The following is an 18,560-nucleotide window of genomic DNA, read 5'->3' on the forward strand; positions in this document are numbered from 1 at the left end:
CACACACACACACGAAAACTTAGTAGGAAAAACAGATCAGAAATTATAGACTGGCATGAACACCAAGACCAAGTACAGTCATGACACAGTGGCCATGAAGAATCAAGATTCAAGTCAGAGCAGGTATAGTAATGGCACAGCGGCCAAGCAAGTAAGAAAAACTGCACTTAACATTTGAAATTTAACCGCAACTAAAACGCAATCTAATTAAGATGGACATGCAGTGATGTCGGTGCTCCTCTTGACTGATGCTAGAAGAAAAGTACAGGTTAGTTCACTTACTGTGCATGGACGCGGAAGGCACCCATGTTGGTCTATGTAAATGACTATACGCGCAAGGCCAGACGCACAATGACACAAGTAGGCCATGAAGGCACGGGCACAGTTAGCGATCGTGGCCTACTTGCATTAAAGGACGTTTGGCAATACAAAGGCAATGGCACAGCTGCCATCCAAAGCCAGGTACTGTGTTTGTAGATCACCAGGATCTATTTTAACGTTCTAGGGCTAACGGTAGATTAATGGCCACGATAGAAAAGAGAAAAAAAAAAAGGCACAGCGGCCAAGAAGTCTAAGCCTTGTGACAGAGTCTACAAGGCACAACATTAATTTTATCCATACCATCTAATTTTAACTGTACACCAACATCCATTTAAACCTCATTTAAGATCTGGTCCTCCAACATCACAATATTTTATTGCTAAAGAAAACAGTTCAAGTTGATTTTTTTTTTTTCCTTTTAGAAGTGAGGAAAGGCACGAGGCCCAGGACAGATCGACACGGCGGCCGGAAGAGCGATGGCCCGCGGCCTGCGTAACAGTTGGAAAGAAAAAGTGGTTAAGGTCACAGTGGCAAGGCAAGAAAACGCCTCCATAGAGAGGCGTGTTCTTACCTTTGCATGTAAATTGTCAGTGTGATTAGCTGTGGGCAGCTAGACTAGCAAGTCAGTTGCCAACACCTAAGTACCTTCACTTTCAAAGAAACACAACACACAAGTTTTCTTTTGTTTATTCCCCTACTCTGCAAACCCTACCACACATGGAGGCCAAGACAGTAGCCCCCAGAGAAGGAATAAAAAAAATATGGACTCACCCTTTGTAGACAGACCTAAAAAGGAAATGTTAGTGCATTATAACTTATCAAGCATCTATGCCCTTCAAGACACCATATCTACTTTAATGTAAACTGCTGAACATAATCATATTCTCGGACCATCTTAACTATTCAATCCAGGCATCTCAGTCACACACAATCCATTCTTTCAGAGAGAGAATTTCAAACACTCCATCGGTCACCTCATTCTTTCAAGTCACTCGCTCTGCAGTTCCACAAAAATATAACCAACAAGGACCAGATTTCAGACTACCCAATAAGGTGGACAGGAACATACATAACCAACCTGTGGCAAATGCTCCATGTACAACCCTCAGCTATTTGACAGATGGAAAGCAGGAGAATAGAAAGAACGTGGCCATGTTGGACAATGCAGAGAGATGTAGGCACAGCGGCCAAGAAAGAGTGGGGACACGGCGGCCACCCAGAATTAAATCATGACACCTACTATTTGACGATCTTCATGAAGATCAATCTGGGGGGGAAATGAAAAGACAAAAAAATGTTTGAGTCCAGTCTCCAGCCTTGACAATGTTCAAGTTCATATTGTTACAGGTGTAAAATAACTAGGTAAGGTGTTCTACAATGTGTTTGTATGAGGTACAGACATGGTTCACCCAGCCTGAGATATAAAGACTCACTTTCAGTGAAAACATTGCTGCCAAATTCTATTCTAACAGTGAAAACAAAGAAATTAACATAATCACAAGTGATGTAGAATAAAGTTGATTAAGATTTAAGTACAGAAATGTCAGTACCTCATAAAGCCACTCTTTAAAACACAAACAACTTATATTATACATGTGTGATTTAATTAATGTGATATATTATATAGATATATATATATATAGTTAAATACATTATGAAAATTAGCCATAACATTTTGAATGATGAAGTAAATTATCTCCAAAGGTTTCACTCACCTTTTTTTGACAGCCTCAGGCTTTTGTAGATGGCAGGTCCGACCAGGTCTACGTGAGCAGGGAGCAGGTTGTTCCTTTAAAAAAAAAAAAAAATTGTATTTTAATGACTATATTAACAGTTTAGAATTATAAAAGACATGTACAACCCTGAATCTGTTTTTAAACATTTATCATAAAAAAACAAATAAGTCTTTCCATTGAAAAACTTAATAGTAATGACCATGAGTGGAACAGTGAGTTAACATACCACAGCAGCCATTTTAACTTGTTTTTAGTCTTGTTTTGTTTATTTTGATAATGGATTGGTTTAATTGAGTTTCTAAAAAAACTAAAAGAGTTTCAGATTTATTTATTTATTTATTTTTTGTTAAATGTGAATATTTCCTCATTTCTTTGCTCTATTTAAGCAATCATTGAAACCAAATAATTTAAGAATTTAGAAACAGTGAACCACATTTAACATTTTATGGACCAAACATGAAAATAAATCACAGGTTAATAAAAATAGAAATTAGTTGCAGCCCCATTTAAACCAATGATTTAACTGCTTTAACCAGACAAAACGGCAGATTTGAGTGGTTTGGCACCATACAAGCTATAAACACGCATCATTACTGCTCAAAATGGGGTTGTGAGGAGATTTGGAGAGTGAGAGGAGATCTGGAGATTTGGAGAGTGATTGTTATGGCGAGTAAAACTACTAAGCGGCGTTCAAAAGTTTGGGATCATTTTTGATCTTATACCACCAAATAAGGTATAATGCAGTTCATTGCCGACATTCTATGTTTCCATTGTTGAATTAGATTTTTCATTTTTAAATGGGTCTCAAATGTACAATTACTTGTAGCCTGCCACAGTGGAAAAAATACTATTCTAAATAAATAAAAACCTATGAATACAAATAGCCTGTCTACTTCTGTGAATAAACATTACTCCTCAACCATACAAGTCCTCCAATGACAAACTATTATCTGGACACTGGAGTAAAACACTTAACACAAAAAGTATATACTATTACAGTTAAATAAATTAAACTGTAATAATTTAATTAAACCCATAACCAACATTTAACCTTTCATATCATTTAGATTTATTCTTTGGCTTAATCTGGGATGTTTTACAGTATGGGCACGTATGAATGAACAAAACACTTGAATGACCACGCAGTCTTTTCTAAACTTTTATTGCTGACATGGGATTAAAACAGTGTCAGTGCTTCAGTCGTGCTCTTGGGAGGTTGTTATGGCGTCAGTTGTCCACCAGATGTCAGTGTCACTGAAGCGTTGTTAGGAAAGCCTCAGTGCTTCATCAGGCTTCAGTTGCCCACCACTACTATCAAGATAACTTGACAAAAGTTACTCACCATTCTGGAGAGGCCATCAATCTGGACCAGGTCGAACACGCCATCTTGGAGCGCCTTGCTGCATCTTTATACAGGAGCTGATGCACGACCACATTTTCGGCGTGTGACGTCACGCCGCGGTGGTTTTCTTTTTTTTTTTCCTCTTCTTTTTTTAAAGTTCCCTCTTTAATTTCTGAGGTTTTAGGACGTTTGGTGCATTACCGCCACAAGTTCCCTCCTCCCCCACTTTTTTCGTTCCACAGCTCGTGCAGCTTCTCTTCAAAGTAACATCACGGAAATGCTGGCTGGAAGAAGATTATATAAGAAGAGGAGGAGGAAGCAATCAGCGGTCATCAGCTGATTGAAAAACACCTGCGTGAAGACGAACAACGATTTGGTGCATTACCGCCACCATCTGGTATGGAGTGTGGATCGAAATGTTGATCTAACTGAACTACTACTTAAAAGTAAAAAGATAAAACATATATATATATATATATATATATATATATATATATATATATATATATATATATACATACGTACATATACATATATATATATATATATATATATATATATATATATATATACATACGTACATATACATAAAAACTAAAACACTAAAAAATACAAAAAACAACAACCTATGCATACATATACATACACCTATTCATACACACACACACATCCTATATCCTCCCAATCAACTTTGTGGTTTTAAGAAAAACTGAAGTAATATCTTGTAACACTCACTCCGGTTCTTCCGCAATACATCTACCAACTCCAATTCCTCATCAATGTCTCTCAACTTTTTAATCATTACTTCTCTCTCCCTTTGGTATTTCTGACATTGTGTTATAACATGATGAATGGATTCCTCCTGGCCACAGTGATCACCTCTGTCTGTATTGTGTTTATTGATGAGAAATAATGTGTTGTTCAATCCTGTTTGGCCAAATCTGATCCTCGATATTATATTTTCCTCTTTCCTGCTTCTTTCTCTGTGCCTAGCTGCTCCCACTTTTCTTTGGATACTGTAAAACCATCTTCCTGTCCTCTCCTCCTCCCATTGTTTTTGCCATCTCTCCTTTAGTTTATGTTTAATGATGCTGTTCATTTCTGTTTTGCTTAATTTTATTGCTAAATCTATATTATTATGTCCTGTTGCTGCTTTTGCCACCTTGTCTGCTATTTCGGGTTAGGATTTCTCACTCAATGACCTTCTAGCCCCACGTAAATAAATGTCTATTTTTTTCATATTGTTAAAATACTAATAATAATGCTAATACTAATTAACATTTACTTGTAACCAGTTCTTTGATAATCACAGCCCTTCTGTTCTCTTCCAGAGAAACAGAAGACTGTCACTGTTCTCAGCGCAATCATGAACTTTCTTCACTTCGGCAAGCAGAGAATGGACATGGTCTTGGAGAAGCAGGCCAAATTTGTATGTAACCCCACCCCCCCCCCCCCACACACACACACACACATGGGTTTAGAAATGCACACATATGTCAATAATCTCAACCTATCCATTTTAAATGACTTTTCAAGATACAATAAAATGTCTCAATAGTAATGGCAATATTTGTAATATTAAAAAAAACATCAATATATGCACTGTGTTTATTGAGGTTGTGTGCCATGTTTCAATTATGACATTATATTAACCTCTGGTATAAAGTGTTATGATGACTTTTTGTTTTTTCCAAATAGGATAGGATATGGCTACAAAACTGTGACACAGCAGACATTGCAATATCCTCTGCTCAACACTAACATGTGAGTCAGTGTGAGTGAAAAAGAAAAACAAACAAATGACTGTTCACTGTAGTTTAAATGCAGCTGTCACCAGTTTTATTTATTTTTTTGGCATTTTATGACGATTACATTCACACTCATTTCATAGAGACACAGAATCATAGAGACCTGGTCATCATTCACATCCCTGTAGTTTCTAATTTCTAATACCATCCCTGGTAGTACTCAATACAACAGAATTAAAGAGGTTTTTCAAAGGGGAAAGACCCACATCAAATTCAGAGTGATGAGTTAAAAAAGAAAACCCCCAGCAACATAAAATAAAATGTTAAAAATGAATAAAAACAGATCAGTTGAACAATGAAGTCAATCTCGTTAGAAACTACCATTTACCACCAAAAAGCTGTGAGAAGAGCTCACATTTTCCACAGCCCTAAATGCACCACAAGAGAGATAGAGCACTAGCGATTTTGGTTTCTATTTTGGAGAATGGAGATCAGTTCAAATTCTGACTGCAACTGCACTACACTGTGTGTCCAGCAGAGCTCGCTGTGTTCTGAGAAGCTGGGGTGAGATCAGTGAAGAGTATGACAGGGTTGTTTTCATTTAATTCATGTATGAAAACATGGGTTCAAACTCAGACTTTTTATGAACACATGTCATGTTGTATGCACCACGTACGAGTTCATATGCATGCACAAGTTGTAAGGTTTCTGAAGTCGTCAAACCATATGCAGGTGCGTTTCAAAACTCAACACTGAACTAAACTAAAAAAGCGATTCACATTATTTGGATTCACATGTATTTTCACGGAGTCATAAATGAATCTTAAATTCCAAAGGATCAATTCATAATTCCTGTAATGTCTTGGCATGTTAAAGTCATCAAAGCTGTAGATGGAGTGGCAGTGTTGTGGTGCCATCAGGGACCACTCTAGCAAAGAGGCACAGAGAAACTAATTCAATGATGGTAGCCATTTGATCATGTTTTGGATTAAAAAAAAAAACAAATCGTGAGCCCAAGAATAAAAGCTGAATCATGAGATTTTGCATGCATGTATCCCCAACGTAAACTAAATTGTTTCAAATGTGAGCATTAAAGAAAGAAAGCTATGCAATTGATGTTTTGTTTCAGATTGTTGCTCAGCGACACTGATGTCTAGTCAGTGACGTTGACAGTGCAGGTGCCCTTGATGTCTCTGAAGGTCTTGCAGTCCAAGTCGACCAGGAGAGTCTTCTTTCCCTTCCTGTAGGGAATGAAGGTGACTCCGATACGAAACTGGCATTTAGGAGGAAGGTCTGGAAGCCTGTAAGTATCATGACGATTAAGGTTAAAGACAGTGATACTGTTTGCGTCGAGTTGATTAATAGTTTTAGAATAAACACTTTGTTACATGAATGTTTATTGCGAAAAGCACATACCCGAGTGTCATGTGACACAAACACTTACTTGCTTATAGACTCGTCTCTTAATAGTCCACTCCCTGACAGAGTCAGTGTGCAGTCCGTCAGTCTCTCGTTTACAGGGTTCTTGAAAAGGACGTCCACTTTTACAGTTTTGTGCAATTTGCCCTCACCGGAACCCTGGAACACAAACATCATAACACATACACTCAGCCACCTAAACAACACTACACAAATACCCAAGAAAAATTGCCAAAATAAAGCTTAGGCACAACCAGCACCTGGTTAGGCTTAGGGAAAGCTCATGGTTTTCTCTCATAGCCTTGTAAATTCTATAAAACACGCCAGAAAGTCCTCACAAGACTGCAACAATGTGCAACGAATCCTCAACATTTGGTTTCAGCCTGGTGTCGAACTGGTCTCCAACTTTGCTGCTTGGCAGACATCTGGCTTGGTTACACACCACCACTAACCCATTGACCTGCCATTGATAATTCTGCCTCAGGCGACATCACTGTTAGTGATATGTCAGGATATAAACAGTTTGTTTTTTTTACCACTTGGATGGTGATGGAAGGTTCGATCAGGACAATGTCGTATTCAGCCAGGTAAACATTGTCTGGCTCTTTCAGGTCTGTGACCATAGCTGAAACCTTCATGCTTTCACCCTCCAACATCGGTTTGTGGTAGGTCAAGAACGGAATCAGGATAGGAATGGTGAGTTCTAGAAGAGACATAGGAAGAGATTTAAAGCTATTTTACATTACGTTTTTAGACTTGTAACCCCGAGTATGCAAAAGAAGAGTTACCTTTCCCAGGCTGCAGTGTCACTTCCTTTACGTCCTTCTGGAGGTTCACAGCTGGTGTACCGTTGTGTCTCATGACCTGAACACTGATTGCGATCGACAGTGGCCTGGCAACACTGCTCTCGCTGTGGAGCACCAAACTCAGGTTCACGTCCTCACCATTCTTCGGCTTGGCTACCTGAGAGATGTGGAAGGAAATTGACTGTATGTTAAGTCTTTCACTGACCTATCCCACTTACAAGAATGTCAGCCATTCAAATTATGTGTGATCCAGACCAGCACTATAAACAGCCCATGGAAACTTGAGATGATCAAGGACAAATCAAATCAAGGACAAAATCTCAATTGGGAAGGAGACAAGATGATGACAAAATGATCCACATTCACACCACAGTTAACATTTTCCTGATGATTGTATGTCTCGGTCACGAATTTCAGGTCTTCATCAATACAGCATGTTGTCCATTTGGTAAATTCAGAATCAGAAGACCAGTATTTGTCTTGGTTACTCCAAAATGCTACTGAGTAAAAGACAACAGAACATTTTGGTCCAATTTAGAGCTAAATAAAAAGTAAAACACAGCATGTACTGGGGTATGGACACTGTGTGATTGACAGGTAGTACCATCCAGCATTAGTGCAGGAAGGGGGGTGCTGCCAGACCATTATCATTATTTTGCATCTGTAGAAATATGAAGGGTGAAAATCTGGCCACGTCACAATAAAAACAAAAAAAAAACAAATACACCTAAAGCAACCCAAAATTACCCTGGATGAAGAAAAAGGAAATGACATTTATTACAGTCAAATAAAAAAGGGAGATCAAACATATTCAAGCTTCTGTGATGTACCTCTTCAAATCGCATGGTCATTGGGGATGGTGGAATAATGACATCTGGGGTTTCTTCATTTGTACCTCCAGAGGTATCTTCCTCATCTTCCTCACTGTCCTCCTCAACCTCGTCACCCTCCTCTAACTCGAGGACGGCGTACTTGAAGGCAGCTCTCTCCTTCTTTGATCCTATGAGCACAGATTCGCTTAGTCACCTTTATTAAAATCTCTGACTTTGTTAATGTCTGTGTAAATATCTCTGACCTTATACAGCAGCAGTTCTCATACCTGCACCTGTACAGTATGAACACCTGAAGTGAACTCACCCTCTTTGAACTTGTATCTCTTTGTGATGTATTTCTTCTTGTCGCTGCCGACACACTTGGTGACCATGGCAGCGCCGACTCTTTTGGTATCAGAGAAGATATTTTTTTTTGATCCGTCAGCTTTGACCTAAAAAAAAAATCAGATTAACTTGGAATATATTTTCATTCATGACTAAATGTCATCCTAAAGTGGTCCTACTAACACTACTAAAATCCTCTTAAAAAGTTCTTTCACTGCCAACTTAAATAGCCCCATGACAACACATGTAATATTAAAATACAAACATGGAATGGAATAGTTTGTAGTGATTATTATGGAATGAAAAACAAGTTCTGTCATGACAAAGTAATCTGTTGTCTTGTATAGTGACACACATGGGACATTTGTATGGAGGTTTTGTTATTATTACACCCATATTTAAGTGTCATATTGATGTGGTTATCTGCTCACTGACCAGCCAGTCAATACAGTCTGCATTAACTTCAGCGTAGACAAACGGGGCATCATATTTAAGGTCAACGAATCCTTTCCGGATGGCCTTCACTGAGGCTGGACCACAGCAGTACAAGCCTACACAAAAAGGATAAACAAATGATCTGATCAACCCACCCGTCGGACCTCGCAAATCTGTTGTGCAATTTCGGTTGTAAAATGACAATAAAAAAAAAAGTGAAACTGAAAATGGCGATGATGATTTTTGGTCTGACAGAGGAAACTGGAGTACCCAGAGAAAACCCATGCTCACACAGGGAGATGCAAACCCCATACAGAAAGCTCACAAGTAATCCGAATTGCAGTAATATCAAAGGAGGCAAAACAATGTCACTGGGCTGCATTGCTATAGGTGTGGAGTGGAAACATTCCAATATACGTAGTGCAGATTGAGGTCAGCATTTAGGAGCAGAAACAAGGTCCTCAGAATAAGGAGGAGAATGTGTTAAAGTGAAAAGAAAAGAGACAACAGAGTGTTTACCGTCGCTCGCCTCCTGTGGTGTTGGATCCACAACTTGCCAGCCATCATATTTCCCATCTTCTGCCAGGTCTGGACGTTTCATCCACCCCTCCACCCACACATGGAAATTCCTGAAACACAACAGAGCATTTAGGGTGCGTAGCAAGTCAAGACACTCAAACGCACCATTGAAGATGAGAAATTGATCAACACTAAAGCTGTCCTCCAAAATGGACAACCATTTTAATTTGAATTGATTTTATTGGTTTTTATTGTATGGCTGCTATTTCTTGTGTTTTTTATGATTTTTAAGTTATTTTAAGTTGTTTTATCTCATTTTGAACCTTTTACTTATGATGTATTTTATTTATTCTGTACAGCACTTTGGTCCACTGCGGTTTGTTTAAAGTGCTTACACTATCCAATCCAAATAAAGTTGGATTGGATTGGATGATAGTCTTTCTTAAAGTCGATCTTTCTCACGAGTCACCACACCTAACTAATAAATACCTTGGCATCGTCCTGGCAAAATAATTAACGTTTGAAAAAGCTGTGGTTATGAAGCTCTGAGATGATAAATGGCCTCTGTAATCTGGCATAAAGATTAAAGTGATTTACTTGCCTTTGTAATATGGCACTGGTCTGTAACGCAAGCCGTGACACACCAAACTGAGCAACCAAATCAACAGCCTGCCACTGCTCACATGATAAATGCATCTGTGCAAGACCAAGATGTTTTAGGCAATGCCAAATGACTTTTACCTGAGGCCTGATTCTCAGCAGAAATAAATGTAAAAAAACATGTTTACAATGCAATGTTTTTTCAGGCCTCACTGAGCCGATGAGATGTGACCTGGGCACATGAGAGATCAAAGGAAACTGGAAGCAGTGTGTGTATAACTGATGTCGTATGGTCTCACCAAACACTGTCAGGGGAATCTTTCTCTGCAACACCATAGTCGGCGTGGTATGTGTCGATGATCAGGTTCTTGTTGGTGTCATGGGCCGACTCGAAGTTGGTGACAACGCGGCAGGGGATGCCCAGAAGACGCATCACTGTAACAGAACAGCAAGTTTGGAGTCATTGCAGTATGGACAGACCATTTGGCAGTTTCTTACAGCAATAAGCAAGAGCAAGCAGACATCAATACAATTGCTTTGTTTCTATTCCAACACGATTGTGCCCCAAAGCACAAATTAAGAACTATAAAGTTTGGTGTGGAAGAACTTGACGGGCCCACACAGAGCCCCATTGGGATTAACTGGAACAGAGATTGTGAGCCAGGCCTTTTCGTTCAACATCAGTGCCTGACCTCATCAATGCTCTACAGAATGAATGGACACAAAGTCCCATAGAAACACTCCAATATGTTGGAGGCTGTTACAGACCAACTCCATATTAAAGTACTGTATGTGTATTTGAATACATCATTACAGTCGACGTTGGGGTAAGGGTCAGGTGTCCGAATACCTTTGTCCATATAGTGTATTTTGGAACAGTGTTTTGATTACCATTAGCCATCTCAGCATAATGGTTAGTGGCTACAGAAAAATATGTTCACAAGAATGGGGACAGATGGATGGACAACCAGAAAGCAATTTCTCACAGCCACAGTTGTCACTGGTGTGGATTAGAGGTATACAAGTTAAATCCAATGTCTGCTGATCTCACTTAAGTGATGCAATTACCTGAACACATTACTGCAGCAAACACCCAGCACTGGCCGTACTTGACTGGGTGGCAGTTCCTATTTAACCATCCCTTAAGGATGGCATGGCTGCCATTCCAGTGAGAGGGTGAGAAACCGCCCACAAATGAAGAACCCCAGTTTCCTTCCAGGACGCCCTTATCATCTACAGAGTTAATCTGGAAATACACACGTTTTTAATTCCTTTGCTTTTCATTATGTCACACAAATAAGACAAATATACTGATAGCACATTCATGAGCACTTTCAAATTTCTGCTATAATTAAAAAACAATTACCATGGCGCTGACCACACGACTGACGTAGATAGGATCACAACGATTGCCACGATCGGCAGCTGGGTCTTCAATGTGTTTGACGCTGAGGTCCAAAATCTTCATACAAATCCGCACCATGTCATCTTCAAACTGATCAGAAACATTGCTCTTTTAGCAAACAGACAAACCGTCGATATACATCGTGACAGCGTTTGAGGAGGAGTTGTGGCTCCCGTGTGTCATGGAGGTTAACGATTCAAAGATTTTTTACTCCATAATTCTTTATTCCACAGTTTTCCTCACATGTTTTCAGCCACTACTTTCTAACATACAGTGTATAATGTGTGAAGAGGAACAACTCTACATTTAAGTGACTTTAAGAATCAGTGTCACTGATAGTCACTGTGTGGCCTTTATCTGTGGATAATACAACAAAAGTTAAGTTCAGCAGGTCTTGTCCAGGCATACCTGTCCAAAGTCCCAGGAAAGCGGAGAGTGGTACATTGCACTTCCTCTGTAGACGATCCCCTGTTCGTTCATGACATACTCCTCTCTTTCCTCCTCAAGAGGGAGAAACACTGAGTCCTCTTCAAAGACAGGGGGATAATACAGATGCAGGTGAATGGTATAGAACTGTTTATTTACTTAATTAAACTTTTTAAGAACGATGATAAACCTACCAGCACACCAGGGGTTAAAAAGCACCGTGTTCATCGCCAGCAATGTTTCTTCGTCCTTGTATTTTATGGTCAGTATAAAATCTCCTATGGGAGTGTCAGCTGCTGGAGTAATGGCCAGATGCAAGATGCCCTTTTTTGGGGTGGACTCCTTTTTAAGCTGCATCTTCCACACCGCCTTTGCTGATGGTGAACGCGGCACATTGTCTGGGATACCAAAGAACGAAATTGTCCCACGTTCTTCAGACGGCTGAAAACCTGGAGACAGGAGGAGGGAGCCAAGCACTCATGGGTAAATACGCCGATACTTCTACTACTTAAGTACAAAATTCACATGTCTGTACTTCACTTTGTTATTTATTACACTTGGTCCTGTTAGCATAACTGTTAGCAAAGATGTACACACTGAACACTGTAGTGGGTCTAAAAAGTGTGGAATTAGCATAGCAGTTTCAAGCCCCGGACCAAGTGTCACTGGTGGGCACGTAACAAAAAAAAGAATGAAGATATTTCTCCACTCAGGGGAAACTGAGGTTGGGAAGCACAATTTTTTCAAAAATACTACCCCTATTCATTATTCATTATACATTATTCCTTTAATGTGCTTAATTTTAGTACCATATGTTGGCAACGGTCACCTTCACCCTCTGTTTACTTTTGATAATTGTCTCTCTACTGTTGATATTTCCAGGAAATTCAAGTTAACAACAGATTATTTCAGTACAAGTACACACATCATTTGAATGAACAGTAGCTAACCAAAAAAGGGACATTAGTACCCCTGTAGCCAAAAGAGCTGGCAGTTATTGTTTTACTAAATCACATAACTTTTGATGACTGACCAGTCATTGCAACAACTGTGAGCGGGTGACGGTCGTTGAAGGCTTCTGTCAGTTTAAGGACCACAGTGAAGGGTTGGCCTCGTCTCACGATCAGCTCCTTGTTTGTGATTTCATTGGTGTGGTGTTCAGTGTTGTTGCTCTCGATCTTGAGCGCCACGCTCTTAAAAACTGTGAGGAAAAAAATGAAGCATAGTAAATCTCTCGAAGAAGAGAGACATCAAGCTTGGGCAATGTTTCCAATCAACAAATACATTGACATAAATGATTGATGACTGTTCCCATTGTTCATTTATTACAATACCTTTAAGTCAGATACAATTTCAACTTGCCAAACGTTACTTAGAAATGTATTTCGACACTGTGAAAGGGTGAGCAATCAATCCAGGTGTGTCCTCATTAATCTCATCCAGTGTCAACTGGGATTGGTTTGAGATTATAGTATTTGCACTCAATGTTAATGTGTTCATTTTAATCCGTAAATTGTTATTTATGTTGATGGATAATTGCGCACTTTTGTTGTGAAGCGAAACCTTCACAACAGAAAGACAGTAAAGCAGAAAGACTTGGGGACATCATGTGAACCTGAATGAAGAACCCTCTTGCTGTGAGTTGGGAGTTCTTATTACCACACAATGAAAAAAATAGTAAATCCCCTAAGCAATGTCGCCGCGTTGACTTGTAACTCTCAGGCAGGGTGTGGTATGAAGTGGGAGGACGGTGAGAATAAATAAACACACCATAATGTAAATTGGCACCAACCTACAATTATGTAAGAAATATGTGTGTCAACATGACAAGACAGAAAAGGGCCATTTAAGGACACAGTTGTCTTATCTAAGCATCTTTGGATGACAACCAGAACACATGTCAGACCTCTGTAGCAAGTAAATACATGAAATAATACAATCAAACTTGGACACAGACTCCTTATAAGTATTGAATATTTTGAAAGATAGGGTTAGGTGTGACAGTCATGATTATATTATTGATCTTCAGGGAATGTGTGCACAGACTCTAAAATAAGATAAGATAATTAATCCCATGATGAGGATATTCGTCGTTGCAGCAACATGAAGGCAGTAGCAGTGTGAAAGGACAGTAACAATTACTCTAGGCCCATAATGCCCTTTATATATACATATACATATATATACAAATAGAAAAAAGTACATAAAGATCAAATGTGTATAATAATGTGATTATTATAATGTATTATGTGTTAACAGTGCAGTTACTCTCATTTGCCTTTCGAGTGTTACAATGGAGCCCAGCTGTAATGACATAAGATATGCAGCATCTGAAATAAAGTGGACTGATTATTAATTAGCACTCAATTTTTGTATCACAGGAAAACAATAATATATGGGAATTATTAATAGTAGGCTCATGTGTTGATCCGAGTCATGATTCAAAGTTTGGGTGTGCCTCAGAGGATTTTCCGATTAAAATGGGCGTGGTTTGGGAGTGGTTGCTGTAGAGGAGGATATGTTTGTTTTATACACGGCATTGGCACATCTATCTTGCAAAAGAAATACATGCTGAACAAAATGTTTCAGCTGAAAATGTTTACTAATATAGATTTTATCCTTCTTTGCCAACAAAGTAATACGACATCCATCAACGGGTACAAAAACCGCCATTCCATTTTAGGGCTGTATTCTAAATCGATACAATTCTGGTGCTGAGGAAGTCGTGGATAAAAAAGGCGAGGTGACCTCAAAGCACCCAAGCAAACTGCCTCAGCAAGTGAGTCACTGTGCTGGCTCGTTACGTAGCCAAACTCTCGGGCAGGGCTTGGTGCAGAGTGGGAGGACGGTGAGAATAAATAAACACTGTGCAAAATGGCACCAATGTGAGGTTATGTAATAAAGAAATATGTGTGTCAACCAGACAAGTCAGAACACGACAGGAGAACGATTGTGGTTCAACAGTTCAAGGGGAACGAGAGAGAGACAGGGCAATGAGTTCAATATAGAGCTTCCCATTAACCTAAACCCAATGTGCCTGTCTTGTGAATGTGGACTCGGGGACATCATGTGAACCTGAATGAAGAACCCTCTTGCTGTGAGTTGGGAGTTCTTATTACCACACAATGAAAAAAATAGTAAATGTCCCATCTTAACCCACTGTAATTTAACTTGACGTCTGGATGATTCTTGACCAGAAAACTCTCCTCAGATACATTTGGACTTGGAAATAATGACATTCAGAGACCATCCTGGTGCTAAGCAAGTTGTGGGTCATTTTTAGAAAGTTTAGTTGAGGGTGTGGCCGTCAATAATTCCCCTAAGCAATGTCGCCGCGTTGGCTTGTAACTCTCAGGCAGGGTGTGGTATGAAGTGGGAGGACGGTGAGAATAAATAAACACACCATAATGTAAATTGGCACCAACCTACAATTATGTAAGAAATATGTGTGTCAACATGACAAGACAGAAAAGGGCCATTTAAGGACACAGTTGTCTTATCTAAGCATCTTTGGATGACAACCAGAACACATGTCAGACCTCTGTAGCAAGTAAATACATGAAATAATACAATCAAACTTGGACACAGACTCCTTATAAGTATTGAATATTTTGAAAGATAGGGTTAGGTGTGACATGTCATGATTATATTATTGATCTTCAGGGAATGTGTGCACAGACTCTAATATAAAATAAGATAATTAATCCCATGATGAGGAAATTCGTCGTTGCAGCAACATGAAGGCAGTAGCAGTGTGAAAGGACAGTAACAATTACTGTAGGCCCATAAATGCCGTTTATATATACATATATATACAAATAGGAAAAAGTACATAAAGAGCAAATGTGTATAATAATGGGATTATTATAATGTATTATGTGTTAACAGTGCAGTTACTCTCATTTGCAGGTCCCCCAGTCAGAGGTGGAAAGTAACAAATTAAATTTACTCACATTACTGCAGCAGAGTGGTATTTTTGTGCACTGGTACATTCGTCTAAGTCATTTTTGAAAGCTGTACTTTTACTTCTACTTGATTTTTGTCCAAAGTAGATACAGAAGATAATGAGAAGAGAGACGGCTTCATCTGTGAGCATCAATGATGTCCCTGTGGGTGCCACTGTTTATGATTATCTTCTCTTAACAAATAAATACCACCAGCTTTGTTGTTTTTATGTCTGTCATATTCTGTGATCATTGGTATTTGGACTGGAATGATGTGACTAAGAGCTATATATAAGCAAACTTTCTTTGAGTCTAACTCAAACAACATGTGTTTGTAATGCTCAAACAAGAAATGTGTTATTTGATAGCATTTTTACTTATAAGTACATCAAAGGTGACACCAGTATGGGTTGTTTTGGCTTTGGAACCTCCTAAAAAAAAATTGTTGGTGATTTTGTGTTGAAATACTTTCCTGTTCGATTAAAACTTCTTTATTTGAATGGATTTGCCTTAATGGTATAACTCATTAATAGTTTTGAAACACTCCACAACGGTTGGTTTTCATTTCTTCCTGAATGTTTTATATGCTGCATGTAGATATAAAAAACTTTTACTCTGAGTAACGTTAAAAGTAGTAGTATAGTTGCATAGCCATACGTCTTTTTTGTTGCAGAAAACCTACTTCAACAAGTCAACACCTTTGGTAATAGCAGACTTGGAAGAGACAGATAATGTTGCTTGACTTCAAACTCTGTTCCCACACTGATACGTACAGAATGTAGAGCGTGAAGAGTCTCAGTGGTCCCGAAGACCCACACACGATGATGAAGTTACGTCAAACAAATAAATTTGCGGGAAAAATACAAACAGCAAAAACACAAAGTGGCATACTCACAAGACATTTTAACTTCTTCCGTCATTCTTCCAGCGCTCTTTCCCCCTCTCTGTCCCTCTCAGTAAAATGCAATGTGGCTGGTACTGAGCACCTCTGACAGGTAACTCAGCACAGTTGGATTTTTTTTTTAAATACCTGCCAACCCCACCCTTTATCAAATTCATGTTGACAAAATCTTGTTAGGCTGGGTTGTGAACGTGTGGGTGTTGAGCTGTCGGTTGCAATCCTTTGAAGCATATACTGTATATGAATTGTGTAAATGTATTTTAACACCGTCATCACGTCAAATAAACAACATCACTTTTGTCAAAAAACAATCGTGTGAGCCAGGTTTCTGCATGATGCTTCGTTGAGTCACATGTTGTCGGGTAAATATTCATAAGGGCGTGGGATTGTATGAGTATGAGTATGAGATATTGTAACTACTACAGTCGACTGTGCTCTCCCTGTGGCAATACCTCAGCGAAAGTGTGCACTGTCCTAAAGCTGCAGTGCATAACTCTTGCTGACTAAGCCTATCAGCTCCACACTAGTCTCTCTTTGTGTTGTTCAGTTTGACAACGTTTTGTTTTCGTGTTCCTGCGCTGCACACGGAGCGATGCATTTCACCTCATGACCGAGACAGTCGTGAATTGGAATGAGAAACAGGAGTTGTCCTTTTGACATGAAAAGTCATAAACATGAGTGTATATTTATTGTCTATACTCATAAGAACAACAAAGGGTTTCCAACTTGGAACTACTCAACCGTGTAGTTCCAACGGTGAACTCAGTGTAGGAGTAGGAGGCACCTGTACACTACATTTTGAATATTTTCAGCACTTTACCAAGCAGACTCACTTTTTTTCCAGATCTGCCATCACTCTCTCTCCAAAAAGGTAGTGTCGTGTGCTCAACAGTCTTTAAAAAAGCGCCAAACTATCCCTTTAACCTTTATATTTGTTCACCTTGACAGTTCCTGAAGTTTCTCATGTGGAGGTTAATCCTCAGCCCCCCAACAGGCAACATTCACATCACATTTGGATGATTATTAATGAATCACCTTCTTTGTTAAATTCCTAATCTTTTGCCAAATGTGTCTTATTAACACCGTGTCTGTTGCGTTATCTTGCTGTTTAGCTTGTCACTTCTTTTATGTGCTGATTGACAGATAAGGAAATCATTTTTCAGCTTCGCAATATTTAAACAGTGAGGTCTTTGTCAGATGTTCAAACCCGAATTCATGCATTTGTAACATTGAGATTTGACCATTGTAATATACAAGCACCAAAAGCCCTTAATTGGTTCAGTTGGAGGTGTAAAGTAATTTGAACATGTCACAACAGTCTTTTCTACTTTGGCTCTCTGCTCGTGTGAGATCAGGTGTTGAGGTGCTTCTGTTGACTCTTACCGATCAGATCTCATAAATTCATTTCTCGCCTTGGGCTGTCTGCTCATTAAACACAGGGCTCCTGTATCTTCCCAGGGTTAATAAGTCAACATGTCATAAGTGTTTTTACTTATTGTGGCCTCTTCTTGTGGAATAACGTCCCTGCGGACATAAGACAATATGACTTTCTCACCATCTTAAAATCAAAACTTAAAACTCACTCTTTCAACTTGGCATTTCTTATATGAAATGCTGATTCATAAGCATTCGGCTGATTCACTTAGGTTGGATTTCTTGTCTGATCTCCGTCTTCATGACATCTCGATCATTGCAACCAGTAGTCTAGGTTATCCTGGCGACTGTAAACTACCTACTAATTTATTTGGCCACCACTTTTCTCTGACCCCTGCTGTCTATGCTGTGTTTCCATGCTATATAT

At 39.1% G+C, this 18,560-nt stretch overlaps 1 protein-coding gene and 1 long non-coding RNA gene across 2 annotated transcripts; both read right to left on the bottom strand.

Moving 5' to 3' along the window:
- On the bottom strand, positions 1–3,638 carry LOC131461197 (uncharacterized). The gene is made up of 3 exons (XR_009240453.1): positions 3,400–3,638; positions 2,037–2,110; positions 1–1,588 (listed from the first exon to the last, which is right to left on the bottom strand). It is a non-coding gene; the product is annotated as an uncharacterized LOC131461197 (long non-coding RNA).
- A 1,572-nt stretch (positions 3,639–5,210) lies between these two features.
- Positions 5,211–16,861, bottom strand: tgm8 (transglutaminase 8). The gene is made up of 15 exons (XM_058632789.1): positions 16,754–16,861; positions 12,948–13,115; positions 12,109–12,363; positions 11,897–12,015; positions 11,450–11,578; positions 11,152–11,329; positions 10,383–10,518; positions 9,484–9,593; positions 8,965–9,080; positions 8,510–8,636; positions 8,203–8,372; positions 7,355–7,529; positions 7,103–7,269; positions 6,592–6,725; positions 5,211–6,448 (listed from the first exon to the last, which is right to left on the bottom strand). The coding sequence occupies exons 1-15, from the start codon at positions 16,776–16,778 to the stop codon at positions 6,301–6,303; spliced, it is 2,157 nt and encodes a 718-aa protein (XP_058488772.1). The 5' UTR covers positions 16,779–16,861; the 3' UTR covers positions 5,211–6,300.
- Between the last annotated feature and the right edge of the window lie 1,699 nt (positions 16,862–18,560).

Source organism: Solea solea, chromosome 6, assembly GCF_958295425.1.
Source record: "Solea solea chromosome 6, fSolSol10.1, whole genome shotgun sequence".
In the NCBI taxonomy this organism is placed as follows: Eukaryota; Metazoa; Chordata; class Actinopteri; order Pleuronectiformes; family Soleidae; genus Solea; species Solea solea.